The following is a 14100-nucleotide window of genomic DNA, read 5'->3' as shown; positions in this document are numbered from 1 at the left end:
ATCCCCCACATTTATTATTGGGCAGGTCTGGTTACCTCATCCAGCACCAGAGGTGCCTCCTTAAGCCCTACAGTGATAAACTGTGGGCTCTTAGGTTTGTCCTGGGAAGAAGCTGGTAGGACACGTAGGAATAATTTTAAACTGAAAGGAAGTAGGTTTAGATTGGGCATTGGGAAGGAATTGGTGTCTGGGAGGGTGGGCAGGCCCTGGCCCAGGGTGCCCAGAGCAGCTGTGGCTGCCCCTGGATCCCTGGCAGTGCCCAAGGCCAGGCTGGATGGGGCTTGGAGCAGCCTGGGACAGTGGAAGGTGTCCCTGCCCATGGCAGGGTGGTGGACTGGATGATTATGAGGTCCCATCCAACCCAAAACATTCTGTGATTCTATGAATTCGTAAACAGAGACAAAACCACCCACAGGGCTCAAACACAGCCACGAGCAGCAGCTGGTAGCAAAGACAGGAATTTAACTGAGCTGTCCTGCAGGTCTGGTGTGCACCCCAAGCCTGACCAAGGACTTCAACTTTTCATCTTGGAGAGAGGAATAAATCAGCAAGGTCAGGCCCCAAAGGAGGGCACGGTGCTGCACAAAAATCAGCTGGGCTGCGATGGCTCATAGACACCTCTTAAAAAATGCCTCTCATGTCTCCTCTGCAGGCTTTTTTTCCTAAAAATTGGACTGTGACTTAATAACATAGCACCAGGAAAGCTAGTCCATGATAACCTCATGTTTCTGCTCCTGCAAAACCCTTGTCTGTGTTTATTACCTACCAATTAATTAACAATCATGAGCGAAAGCAGACAGGAAAGACTTTAATTTCTGGGCCAAACTAATGTACAACGGTGCTTCTTTGAAATTAGCTTTGTGCTTGCTTGATTTCTAAACATCAGCTCATCAAAGTGTGTTAGCATTACTGTAAAATAAAAGTCCTTTTTAAAGGTACCAAATATAGGAACTTACTCACAAGTTTATGCTAGGGTCAAATCCTTGTAATTTTGTTTTTCCTGATGTCAAAATCAGCTGAAGATATATTTAAGCCTCTCCTCAGTATTTTTCTGTTGTGATGAGGAACACTCCTCTTGTGGAGGTAGAAAATTTCATTTTCTAAGCAGCATTTCACTGTTTGAGACTGGAAGGTGACACTGCAGACAGAAGGGTTATCACAGATAAAAGGAAGATGGACCATTATGAGGGAGCTGGAAAAGAAGGCAGGACACGAGGAAAGGGAATTAAAATGTTTCTGCCACTGGTGAAAACTCACTAGCCCTTGAAAATTCTATTGCACCAGTGAAGTCCTGGGCTCTGGAAATGCCTAAATTATAATTATGGGGGTGGCAGAAACAAAAGAATTGGCAAGGCAGGAGCAGAGGTGACTAAGTGAGCTGATGTCAAGGCAGAAGCCATCAGCTTGCCTGAGTGAGTGCTCCCAGCCCCAGCAGGGCATGGTGGGAGCACCAGGCAGGATTATCACAGAATCATTTATGTGGAAAAAGATCTCTAAGTTCACCAAGTCCAACCATTCCCCCAGCAATGCCAAGCTCACCATTAATCCATGTCCCCAAGTGCCAATCACCCGGGGATGGGGACTCCACCACTGCCCTGGGCAGCCTGTGGGGCTGGACAGCCCTTTCCGTGATGGAATTTTCCCTGAGGCCATATCCTCACCTTTTGTGTTAGTTGTGGGCGCCATAAAATTTTCTGCTGCCTGTTTTGAAAATCTCCTGTGCCCATTGTAAAGATTGACTCCGCTGGGTTGTTGCAATGTTTTTAAATTTGACAAATTGGTAGGAGCATTTTCCTTTGCATCACAGAGCAGTCTGGGTGGAAAGAGAACATCAAAGACCATCTTATTTCAACCCCTATGCCATGGGCAGGGGTACTAGACCAGACTGCTCAAAGCCTCATCCAGCCTGGCCCTGAATATTTCCAAAATGCATCCAAATTTACAAAATGAATGTGTCGGAAGGTGGATTGATCTTATGGTGCATGAAATTAAAATTTGGATGGAAAGGGAGAAACGCTGGCAAAAATTTTCTGTCCTGATGAATCTAGAAATACCTGAATCAAACTGTGAAGTTATTCCACAGTTTCTAAATTCTTGGGAATCTGTCATTTTATGCAGCTTTTCAGAGATGCTTTTAGCTATGGTATTTGGTTATTTATTTATTTATTTTCAACTGTATTACGCAAAAGTGAGAATGAAGGCTATGGTGTGTTTGAGTTTTTAACTCGACTACATTTTATAAAACCTCTCTGAGATGCTGGTAGATGAATGCTGTTCTCTAAACACATTCACATCCTTTCCAGGTGCATAAATTCAGGCTTGAAGAAGAGGTCGTATTTTTCCAACTTAGGAATGTCAACTGAGAAATCCCAATCCAAAGGAGATTGATTTTCAGAAATGCCCAGTCTGGACAGATGAGCAGCACACCAGATTACTCACAGGGCACTCTTATTTGAGAGCTTATCTTTAAAATGTTGGTCTATAAATGGCTCTCTGCAAGGTCAGGCTGTAATTCATGGGGCTAAGGAGTAAAATTCCAGGTTTCTGGATGTGCTCTGGCAATGTCACACTGCTACACCTTACCCCACTGATATGGTTATTGGAGGAGTTATTTCAGAGGTTTTGTAATTGTGACAATCTGGGATGTTTGGCACAAGTATCTGCTGGGAGAAGGCTGCTCTGACCTGGGGGATCTCACCTGAGAGCCACTCGTGGTGTCCCTGCCCACCTCAGAGGGGTTAGAAGGTCTTTCAGGTCCTTTCCCAGCCAAACCATTCTATGGCTCTATGGTATTATTGGTCAGGAAATGCAGTTTAGGGAGCTTTAACCCTTGAGTCCTACAGCCACTGACTTCAGAAGGAAAAATAATTCCCTCGACTTTTAAAACAGCTGTTTGAAAAAAGCAGACACCCGGTGTAGTTACGTTATACACTGAAATAACAACTCAGCTGTTCAAAGTGGATTTCTGGGAGGAGAGGATTGAGACCTTCCCGTGCCTGCTCCAGTTGCTCTCCTCAACTGACCAAGCACCACTGAACATGATGGACCAATATTAATTATCTCACCAATATTGCAATGTCATGATAAATATCTCAACATCACTTGCACCTACAACCCTCCTAAAGATGACAACACATCCTCGGCCAGTAGAAGAGGCTTTGCTCCTCTAAAGACAACCTTGCTTTTGTAAATTTGTCCTAGATTTCTGGGCCCTGAGTGGGTTTTGGGCTTGCCATCCTATTTCAGCTGTGAAGGTGCAGTGCTGAGCTGCCTCCCAGCCAGCTGACCCTGCTGCTTCTTCAGCTCCCAGTTTAACTTCAATGGGAGTCCCAGGTGCACAGAGGAGAAGCTTTAATGGATTAAACAAATAGAGCAAAGTCAAGTAGAGCCCACATCCATAATGTGCACGTCTGCATAGACACGTACCTGTGTTTATACACACAGAGGTACAGGGAGACAGAAGAGAGAAAAACAATTAAGAAAAAAAACAAACCCAAAACAACGTTTGGGAAAGGTTTCCTTCATAAAGCTGAGCTCCATGCAGCAGCACAATTTATATATCTCTCATTTCTGCATCATTTCTGTGCCATGGTCAAAGAGTATTAGAGGATACATTTCTGTTCTAAATTACATCTGGGTAAATCCGGAGGAATTCCCCTGAGCCACGTTTACCTCTAAGATTTTGCCTACGTGGGGACACTCAGGAAAATAACCCAAATTAGCTGAAGGTGAGAATTTAAAAGTGGATTAATTAAACTGCGTGAAACCCCTGTGAAGGTTGTTCTTATTCAGAATTCAGGTGGTCTTCATTCAATTTAATTTAATTCACTTTGGAAATTAATTCAGATTAATTGTCCTAACAGTTTTTATGTACCTATTCTAGATAAGCACTGGGGTAATAAAATGAATTGTAGCCCACTGGCTTCAAGATTATTTTTAGATTTATACCAGGAGGCTCTGGAGGAAGATTGTCCCCTGGGTGTCCAGAAGCCAGTGCTTTGCTAGTCAAGACAAAGGAGTGGAAGATATTTCTGGAAATAGATAAGCAATATTCTTTTAGCTTTCGGGGCGATTTTTTAAAAGATCTGATGATAAAAATAAGGTGACAAAGGCAACACAGCAACAGGTTAAATATCTCTGCTTTTGAGCCCTGAGCAGGGTGCCCCCAGACTTGCCTTCCACTGGGGCTTGATCCTGCATGTGTGATATTCCTTCTTGGCGGGAAAAAAAAAGTCTTTGACATCAAGAGGAACAATATTCAAATCTCTTAATTCCAGACAATCCGATTTTGCAAGCCTGGAGCCAAATGAAAATCAGGACTATGGCAGAGAGGGCCCGCGATGTGAAAAAGGAAAAACTGCTTTAAAGAGATAACTGCTCCCAATCTACTCCCCAAAGGAGACGACTCTTATTAAGGGTTTCTTCTTGAGATGTCTGCCTAAAGGCTTCTTCAGAAGGGATTTAGTCGTTTACAACTCAGATCTGGAGTTTGAAGCCCCCCTTTTACAGCTTGGCAGCTCGGAGGTCCTGAACCTGCTTCCTTCTGCTGGGCTGGAGCTGAGCTTGGGCAGGGGGGACAGCAGAGGTGACAAGTGCCCGTGCGAGGCTGGGGACACTGCAAGGAGCCAAGGAGAGAGGCAAGAAAAAAATAAAGACTTCTGCATCTGTCTGGGATCCGATAAATATCTGTGGTCAAGCAAACAAATAAGGAAATGAATCCCCAAACAATAAACAACCCACCCAAACTTACTTCTGAAAGATTTTTTTGTAGTCTTGTGTTTCCCTGAAGTACCTGGCAGTATGAAGGGGGATGAAACCAAACCTCCTCCTGTCTGCTAAATACTTTTGCATATTCAGATTTCAAATGCCAAAGATAGCTAAAAATAAAGGAAGAATGAAAAATAAACTTTCAGCAGATCTAGAAAAAAATAACTGCAACCTCCAGCCGGTTGGAGCTGTGCTAAAATGGTAATTATGCTCGTCATGCAAACACTTCAAGAGCAGCGATTCTAGCGGGATGGGATGTGGGGAAGGTTTGGGGATGTCCAGCCCGGACCGCCCCAGAGCCGCCCCAAGCGCTGCAATTTGAAGGGAAAACGCTTCAATCCTGAACGGGGCAGCGGCTGCAGCGGGAAACCCCAAACCCCCGCACGCCCGCACCCCTGCCACCGTCATCCCCGGGACGTGCGGGACGAAAGGAAGGAAAGGAAAAGGAAAGGGGAACGCGGCTCCCCCAGCGCGTTCGGCTGCGCTGCCCCCGCACCGAGCGGAGAGGAGAGGAGAGGATAGGGCGCAGGGTGAGCCCCGGCAGGGCACGGGCAGCTCCCGAAGGGGTGCTTTGGGGGGCATCCCCCACGCCCTCGCCCGGCACCTCGCAGTGCCCCGGTCCCCAGCTCCGCTCCTGCCCCGCGGGGCGGAGAGGCGAGCCCGGCTCTGCAGAGCCCTGGGCTCGCTCATCACACCAGATCCGCTCCTCGGGCAAATTTGACCTGTTTCTTGGCCCAGATACTTTCTCCGTGTTTGTGGATTTGGGGGGTTTTTGGTTTGTTGGGGCTTTTTTGTTCTTTTTTTTTTTTTTTTTTTTGGGGGGGGGGGGGGTTTGTTTGTTTGTTTTTGTTAAGACAGGGCACAGGGACTCCGAAGAAGTCCCAAGTGTGTCCCTCCGCCTGCCCTTAAATCGGTCCCGGCTTCTCCCGAGGGAAGAGGGACGGGGGGTCCCGGGTATCCTCAGAACTCCTTCCCTCCTCCCCAGCCCGACACATTCGCGTCCCTTTCCCCTAGGAGGATGTCCCACAGCAGCTGGGACAAGGGGTGATCTCCCTTAGGGGTCCAGGAGTCCCCTTTTCCGGGGGAGGACGGACACACGCCGCTCTCCATCCTCAGACACGTCGGGATGTGCACGGCGCGTAACCGCAGCAGCTTCGGAACTCCTCGCAGCCAGCTAAAGGCTGTTCTCTTAATGAATTACTAATGAGTTAAAATTGGACAGCCGGCTTAATTAAAGCGTAGAGGCAATGTGTTTACCACATTGTAATTGAACTCATTAGGGCTCCGGCTTTGTGTTTTTAAGCAGCCGCCTGGTTCCGCACGTCGAGTGAGCTGCGGGAAGCGTTTTGCTGGGGACGGGGCCTCTGCGGGAGTGCGAGGGCTTGGAGGAGGTGGCACTGCACCCCCCCACACACGCACCCACCCTTAATTTCCCTCAGGGGCTTGTGCTTGCGGGGACACCCTTCCCGCTGTCCCCCAAAGCGCTCACAATTTGGGGGGCGGGGGGCTCGTTTTGCAAAGCGGGGAAGAGGCGAAGGAAATTTTGGGGGAAGTTCGGGGCGGGGGGAGCTTGGCCAAGCAGAGTCCGCCCCTGCAACAGGGTCCCTCCGGGCGGGGAGAATGTGGGGGGTGCCCTGCGCCCACCCTCGGCAGCCGTCGGGGCGGACCTGCCCCGGGGCGGCGGCGGGGCGGGGGCGGCCGCGGCTCTCCCCTCGGCGAGGGGAGGGGGCCGGCGAAGGGGGCGGCTTCCCCGCACCGCTTGCAAGGCGCTGCCTGGCTGCTAGAAGGCGTCCGAGACCCGACCCACCCGCGGCACAGCGGCAGACGCGGGAGCCCAACTTGCGCGCCGCGGAGCTGCCGCGGAGCGAGAGCGGCCCCGGCCCGGCCGCGCCCCCCGAGAGCCCATGGAGCCCGGCTGTCCAGGTGAGCGTGGGGCTGGGGCGGCGTGGGGACGGTGGGGACATTTTAATTGGGGTGCGACCACCCTTTCCCGGAGCAGGTAGCGCTGTCGCTCGCTGTCGCGACAGGTCGCAGGGTCGTGCTGGCCGCGGGGGCGAGGGCAGGGGAAGGCGGCTGTTCGCTGCATGCTGGGGTCTGGCTGGGGGTGGCAGAGGGGAGCCCCCCGCAAGTTTGGGCTGCCGCGGAGGGAAGGGGCGATGCTTTGGAGCCGCGCCGCCCGTCCCTCCCGGACGCGCGGCTCCTCGTTCCCGCGCCTCTTCCACCTATGTGTACTTCCACGCACACACGGCTTTCAATTTTCCCCGCAAATCGTGAGCTCTGGGCCAGGCGGAAAGGGCGAGCGGGGCTGGCTGGTCCCCAAATCCGAAGCGGGGACCCCCCGGGGGAGGGGAGCGCGTCCTGCCGGCTCCGGGATGGGCTGGGGGATGCGGGGCTGAGCGCAGCGCTGCGCCTCTGCCCCACACAGGTCGGCTTTTTCCCCCTGGAGAGACCCTCCTCGCCTGGGAAGGGGCTGATTTTGCGGGAGAGGCGGGATAAGGGGCGGCCATCAGCCCCTCCGCTTGAGCAGCGGCTCCGATGCTTAAAAGACGGGGGGAAAAAAAATTAGATATTTTAAAATATTATTGATTGGTATTTTTTTTACTGGCTGCGACTCCAAAGCTTTGGGGGTCCGAGGGCTGGAGCCGAAGCGGGGAGCCCTCGGGGAAACCCTTTTCCCCGCCCTCCAAGCCCTCCCTGCGCGCTGCCTGCTTGTTGCACAGCTCCTGCCCATCGGCTTGCCCGAAACAGGAGCTCATCCCGGTCTGTACAACAACCCTTTGGATTCAGGCTTTAGGGAAGGGTGCCTATAGTAAAATCCCGCGCTGCACAAATAATTTTTTAATGATAATCCTGAAACTGTAGCGAGGGGTAAAGGAACGAGAGGAATGCAGTGGTAAGGGAAGAGGGAAGAAGTTGCCTTTGGGTGTAGAAAGAGGGAAGGTGACAAGCCAGACCCCGAAGTGGGCAATGGGAACTGTCAAAGAGTGCAGAAGCGTAAAAGCCAAACACTCCCAATCCCCATAGGTTGTTTATTCCTCGTAAAATACAACTCTACATAGCAGGAAGTTACTGCAAACATTTATCAATAATGAATGAATCTCCTGTAATAAAATACACTCATAATTAGCTACAGTCAAGTACGTACATTACGCCAAGGCTTTTGCAACTCTTTGTTGAAAATCCGACTTAGATAAATCCTCTTAAACAGCCTTTTAAGAAGGGGGGGAAAAAGAAAATAGAAACCAGTAGCAAACCACCACCCCAGCGTCTCTCCTCCTTTTCTGCCGTGTCTGAAACCCAAACCGTAACTACTCCTGAAATATAACGGAAAAGTCTTCGGTGAATTCAGAAGAGTCATTAACATTCAGCTTTAAGTGAATGTTAACAGTAAATAAAGAAATCTCTTGATTGTAATAGTTGCAACAAAGCAATAATAAACCAGTGGGCGGTCATCAGTAATGATAAATGTATCATTATTACTGCGTGCTGGGGAGCAGGGTTTGGAAAGTACTTCAGACTTTTTAGTGGCAAGCTTGGTGGCAATTCGTTTCTTAGCCTGGGAAAAGGAGGGGGGGCAGGGAACGCCATATAATTTTATACACAATTTAGGTGAAAATAAATTTAAATCTGTATATTACATTTTTAATTTCAAGATAGTAATTAAAGCTGGTTCATTATATCTCCTCTGAAAGTCTCTGTGCTCATCTTAATTGCCTGTTTGTACAATCTGCTTTCTAAGACACCCAAGGTTACTGGGTTCTGAAAGACGCAAAATTGAATTATTTACTGACGTGATGACTCCTCGTCATCTTCGTTTCTCTCGGAAGTTTGGGATCGCTGCTCCCCACCACAGCCCGACTGGGGCCCTGCTTCGCCACCGTGGAAATTTGTTGCTCGTTCAAATACTTCGGAGCTGGCACGTTTCTGATGCAAATGTTCAGAGCTCTTTAATTTATGCGTTTGGGGGAAAAAAAAAAATCAATAGCTGAGGTGTCTTTTTTTCGTTTGGGATCTTTCTTCCCCTCCCCAAGTCCACCACTCCCTGGGGTGTTAATTCACGCACACCTAAACTTGCAGCTCTTTTCCTCCTTGCCACCCCATCCTCAGGCAGAGCAGCAAGAATCACCCTCGTGTGTTTGAATGGAGGCTTAGGCAGAGCCCATCTCCTCCCGGGCTGCCAGCCCCTTCCCGTAGGACAAAATAAAATGATAAATCGCTTTTTTTTTTCGGGTGAGTGATGCTGGGGGGCTGGCGGGCAGCCTCCCCTCCTGGCTGAGGTCTGCACGTACCTTCGGCGAGCACCGTCCCGGGTTTGGGTCGCTCCGAGCACATTAAACTGAGAATTTAAGAGACCTCCATCAGACAAAAGGTGCCGTTCTCGGTTCCTTCCCTTCAGCCGGCGCGCTGGTTTTCAGCCACCGGTGGGGTAAAAAACTATCTAAAAATGCCCCATCCCTGAACTCTCCCGGTGTCTTTCGAGAGCCAAGAGAAGATCCCGTTTAGTCCTTTCCCCCCTCGTTTTTACGAATATGGAAGCATCTTTCCGAGGCGTCCTTTTGCCACTGAAAAAAACTCCACGTAGGGATCTCTACCCTTTTGTTGTGTCTAGCTGGGTAATTCAAGAGCAGAGACAAAAGCCCGAAGTGATGTGATCTAAATGAGCTCCGGGGTTTTCCAGATGGGACCACCTCTATTCCAAATGCCCTTTCTGCTTAATATAATAAAGTGCGATTAAAAAAAAAAACTACTTAGAAAAGAGCTTCGCTCTAGACCAAGCAACGCAAGCGAAATCTACACAAAAGTATTTAAAAAAAAAAGAAAAAAGAAAAAAAAAGCGCCAAACCAAAACCAAACTTTGCTGTCTAAATTTTGTTAGAAGAGGTTTTATATCAATACCTTGCATGTCTGCTACTTACACGGCTGGAAGTTTCAATGGGATGTGGAGAGGTGGGAGGAGGGAATGGGTTCGCGTCGGGGGCGGTTTTCTTTGTGGTTTTTTAAACGCACCGAGGTTACCTCGCTTCTCGCGGCCTCTCTGCTACAATATTTAAGCGCTCTGGAAGTACGTAAAGGCCACGAGGGTGGGCTGGGGTGGTTTAAACTTGGCCGCTTTTCCCCGCTGTTCCTTTCCACGGGAAGCGATCCGCGGCGGGAGAACGAGCGGCTCCCGCTCGCCCCCTCCGAGGCAGAGAAGGGAAGAGGGAAAAGGAGCCAGGACTCCTGCTTAGCCCTTCCAGGCTTCTGCCAGAAGTTTCTCCACCTTTTCCACTCCTCTCTTGAGGGGCGACTCCGAGCCAAGTGGCAACAGCGAGCAACGAAATGAGCGGCAGGAATTGGAGTCGACACCAGGACAGGAGCCCCCAGGTCTGCGCCCGGCCGTGAGGAGGAGTGTGGGCACCCCACATCCAGTGGGGATTCCCCTCCGCCCCTCGTCGTGGTCAGGGTGGGATCCATCCGACCCCCGGCCGAGCAGCCCCGCCTGGGGACACCTGCGGGATGCTGCGCGGGCCAGCCTTTCCCTGCCAAGCCACCCCCGCCACGCCCGCACTGAGGTCCCGCCACCCCACGAGGTTTCCCAGCAGGCTTAAGCAGAGAAAAAGTAGAGAACGGGGCATTCTTGCCCCGCTTCTCCACGGTGCTGGTGTGGGCCAGTCTCTGCCCCAAATTCGGTGGCCCTCGCACCTCCTCCCTCCGGGATCTAAGACATCCCGACCCGTGGGTTTGGGTTTTCCCTTTAAAGGGAACGGGGGAAGAGGCTCAGTTTATACAACGGAATCAAGGAGGGCCAACGGCACCAAGCAGGTGACAAAAAGGAAAAAAAAATAAAAAAAAAAGGAAAGAAAAAAGGCAGTTTAGTTTTACTTTTCGTTCAGTCGCCACAAAATAGAACGTATTCGTCGCTAGCTAGAGACGACCCTGTCCCGAGCCTGAGTTTTCCCCCTGTTCCTTCGCTGAAGGTGCTCTGCAAAACCCCTTCATCCCTTTTGCCTCCCCCGTCCTCTTCCAGCGCCGGGCTCAGAGCCTGGGGCGAAGTTGCCCAGCCCCGGTTCTCCCGGGAATGGTCGGGAAAAGCCGCCGAGTGACCGCGGCAGAGGGGAGCGCGCTGTGCCGCCGCGGGGATGCAGGCACTGAGCATCCTGAGCATCTGCAGGATGCAGCGGCTGCTCCCTAAAACCCCCCGTCCCTCCTGGTGCCGACCTGGGAGCGGAGACAGGAGGGGAGATTTTCTCCGAGGCGTGGTAATAGATCATACAGTGTGTGACACGGGTTTAACCAATAAAACAATTTGAATCAATTAGCTGACGGAGGAGAGTTTTGAAGTGTAAAATTCATGTCAGTCTGGCTAGGAAGCATTGATTAAAATGTCACCAATGCGAGGCTTATAGCCATTGCTCACACGAAAGCAGCAGGCTCCGTGCAGAAGAGGATCGGGGAAAAAGTAGGAGGGAGGGGAAAGGGGAAGTCTCCCTGTGACAGTTGCGACATGGGGAAGAGTGAGGTTTAATAAGAAGTGACAGAAGTAATAAGGAGAGACGTACTATTATTATTATTATTATTATTATTATTATTATTATTATTATTATTATTATCATCATCATCAAGGACCCGAGCAATACCCGGTTAGGAGAAGGTGTGAGCTTTAGTGCGGATGTCCTGGGAAAGGTCGGTGTGGAGATTTCCGTCTGGATCTGTGATGCCCGAGGGAAAAAAAAAAACAAACCGACAAAAAAAAATCAAATTGTCATAGTTAAATGTGCAGAAATATTAAGTGCTGGTCGTGCACATGGATAGAAAAAGAGAGGTACAGATATTCTTGTAAAAGGAAAATAAATCAGAAGGGTATTAGGAAACACTTGACGGTCCAGTTGTCTCCCCATTTTTGGCTAGGAATGAGTTTTTAATTTTCCCGGGGTTTAGCCGTTTTTCTGCCGTTTTCCTCCTTGGAAAGCAGCGGCGTTGAGTGGTATTGGCCTTCTGCCTTGGGCTGGGGAGTCACGGCGGGGTCGCCCCGACCTCTCCCAGTGCTGCGCAGAGAGCGAGCTGGGACCCACAAGCTTTTGGAAGTGATTCGTGTAAAAAAAAATCTACATTTTCAGTTCACTGTATTCACTAAAAAAAAAGAGGAGGAAAAAAAAAAGAGGAAAAAAAAAAAGCAGAAACCGCCGCCGTTCTGCAGTCTGTTTGCTGGGGTTATTTTGTTTTCTTTTTTCCTTAGCTGGGGACACAAACCAACTGGGGGGAAGGGGGAAAAGTTAAAAAAAAACCCGAGCAGAACATATTTGCGCCGTATTGGTCTTTGTGGGAGCGAGAATCTGGGCCCGGGTTGCTTGTGAAGGTGGTTCTGGTGAATGACTCCGGGGTATTTGGGAATGGCAGTGAGGACGCAGAAGCTGCTCGTGCCGGTGAGGACACGGCTGTGGCGAGAAATCAACTTTTTCTCTCTTTCCTGTATTTTCTCCCGATCCCTTCAAAAACGGGGTAGACGGGGAGAATGTTCAGTTTCGCGGAAGCGATTTGTCTCAGACCGTGAAGGGGCGGAGGGAAGAGAGAAGGGCGAAAAAAAAAGGAAAAAAAATAAAAAAAAAAAATAAAAGAAAGAAAAGAAAAGAAAAAAGCCAAAGCGCATTCCACCTTCCACCGGTGGAAACCTCTCGCCGGGAAGCCGAGCGCGGAGCCGGGCAGCGCTCGGGGGGCGGCGGCGGGAGGCCGGGCCCCGACGGGGCGCCCGCATCCCCTCCCGGTGCGGGGAGGGAGAGAGGGAGGGAGGACGGGAGCGGGGACGGGGGAGCCGCCCCCAGCCCCGCTCGCCTCCCACCGGCCGGGGGGGCGTGCGGTGGGTCCGGCCCCGTCCCCCCCCCGGGCCGCTGACGTCAGAGCGCCCACGGGGGCCGCACCGGGGGCGGGGGGCTCTGTCCGGCTGGCGGCTCCGCGGCGGCGGGCGCGGGGATGCGCTTCCCTCCCTCCCTGCCGGCGGCTGCTGGAGGAGGAGGAGGAGGAGGAAGGTCCGGCGGCGGCACGGCTGGAGAGCGGCCGCGGAGGTAACGGGCGCCGGGCAGCCGCGGGGAGCACCGAAAGTTTGGGGGGTTTTTTTTTGTTCTTTCTCCGTGCTTTGCCCATCGCGGGGGGCGACCTCTCCTCGGTGGCCGTGTGCCCACGGAGGCTCGGCGTGGAGCCCTGCCGGGTGCCGGCGGCGGGTTTGCAGGGCGAGGAGGCGGACGCGGGTCTCTGCTGAGTGTTTGGGGTCGGGGATTCTTCCAAACGGGGACGGTCCGATGGTGCGCCGCCGGTTCCGCTCCTGCGCTGGGATGCGCACGTCGGAGAGCCGGGATGCGCGGGGTCGGACGGCTCCGGGGGCACCCCCGGAGAGGACAGAGGAGGTTTAGGGGGTCGGGGTCGCTGAGAGAAGCCCCCCGCGGGAAGCGCCTCCGCATGCCGGCAGAGCAGAGCAGCGGGGGGAGGACGGGGTGCGTGCGGCGGGGACCTCCATCCCTGTGAGCGCTGGGCTGACGGCGCTGTGTCTCTGTCCCCTTCCCCATCCGCAGCTAGAGCAGAGCAGCCCCCCCGGCGCTGAGACGATGGCGACCAGCCCGCTGCCCGGCCCCACCGATATCTTGCTGCCGTCGCCGTCCAGCGCGTACCCGCCGGACCCCATGAGCCAGCCGAGGGCCGGCCACGCCGCCATGAAGCCCAACCAGGTGGGGCAGGTGATCCTCTACGGCATCCCCATCGTCTCCCTGGTCATCGACGGGCAGGAGCGGCTGTGCCTGGCGCAGATCTCCAACACCCTCCTCAAAAACTTCAGCTACAACGAGATCCACAACCGGCGGGTGGCCCTGGGCATCACCTGCGTGCAGTGCACGCCGGTGCAGCTGGAGATCCTGCGGCGGGCCGGGGCCATGCCCATCTCCTCCCGCCGCTGCGGCATGATCACCAAGAGGGAGGCAGAGCGGCTCTGCAAGTCCTTCTTGGGGGAGAACCGGCCCCCCAAACTGCCGGATAACTTCGCCTTCGACGTGTCCCACGAGTGCGCCTGGGGATGCCGCGGGAGCTTCATCCCGGCCCGCTACAACAGCTCCCGGGCCAAGTGCATCAAGTGCAGCTACTGCAGCATGTACTTCTCGCCCAACAAGTTCATCTTCCACTCCCACCGCACGCCCGACGCCAAGTACACCCAGCCCGACGCCGCCAACTTCAACTCCTGGCGCCGCCACCTGAAGCTGACCGACAAGAGCCCCCAGGATGAGCTGGTCTTCGCCTGGGAGGACGTCAAGGCCATGTTCAACGGCGGCAGCCGCAAGCGCGCCCTGCCGCCCGCCCCGCCGGCCCCCGCCT

At 52.6% G+C, this 14100-nt stretch overlaps 1 protein-coding gene across 1 annotated transcript in view; it reads left to right on the top strand.

The window, feature by feature from the left end:
• The first annotated feature begins 13343 nt into the window (after window positions 1-13343).
• Window positions 13344-14100, top strand: part of SKOR2 (SKI family transcriptional corepressor 2) — a 23371-nt gene continuing 22614 nt past the window's right edge. The window contains 1 exon segment of the mRNA XM_039733380.1: window positions 13344-14100. This exon segment is cut by the window's right edge and continues 2 nt beyond it. Coding sequence (XP_039589314.1) covers window positions 13344-14100 — 757 coding nt within the window.

The sequence above is a fragment of the Passer montanus genome, unplaced genomic scaffold, assembly GCF_014805655.1.
Source record: "Passer montanus isolate IOZ18808 unplaced genomic scaffold, ASM1480565v1 scaffold86, whole genome shotgun sequence".
Classification (NCBI taxonomy): domain Eukaryota; kingdom Metazoa; phylum Chordata; class Aves; order Passeriformes; family Passeridae; genus Passer; species Passer montanus.
The sequence above is the reverse complement of the archived record's forward strand: the minus strand, read 5'-3'. Positions and strand labels throughout refer to the sequence as shown.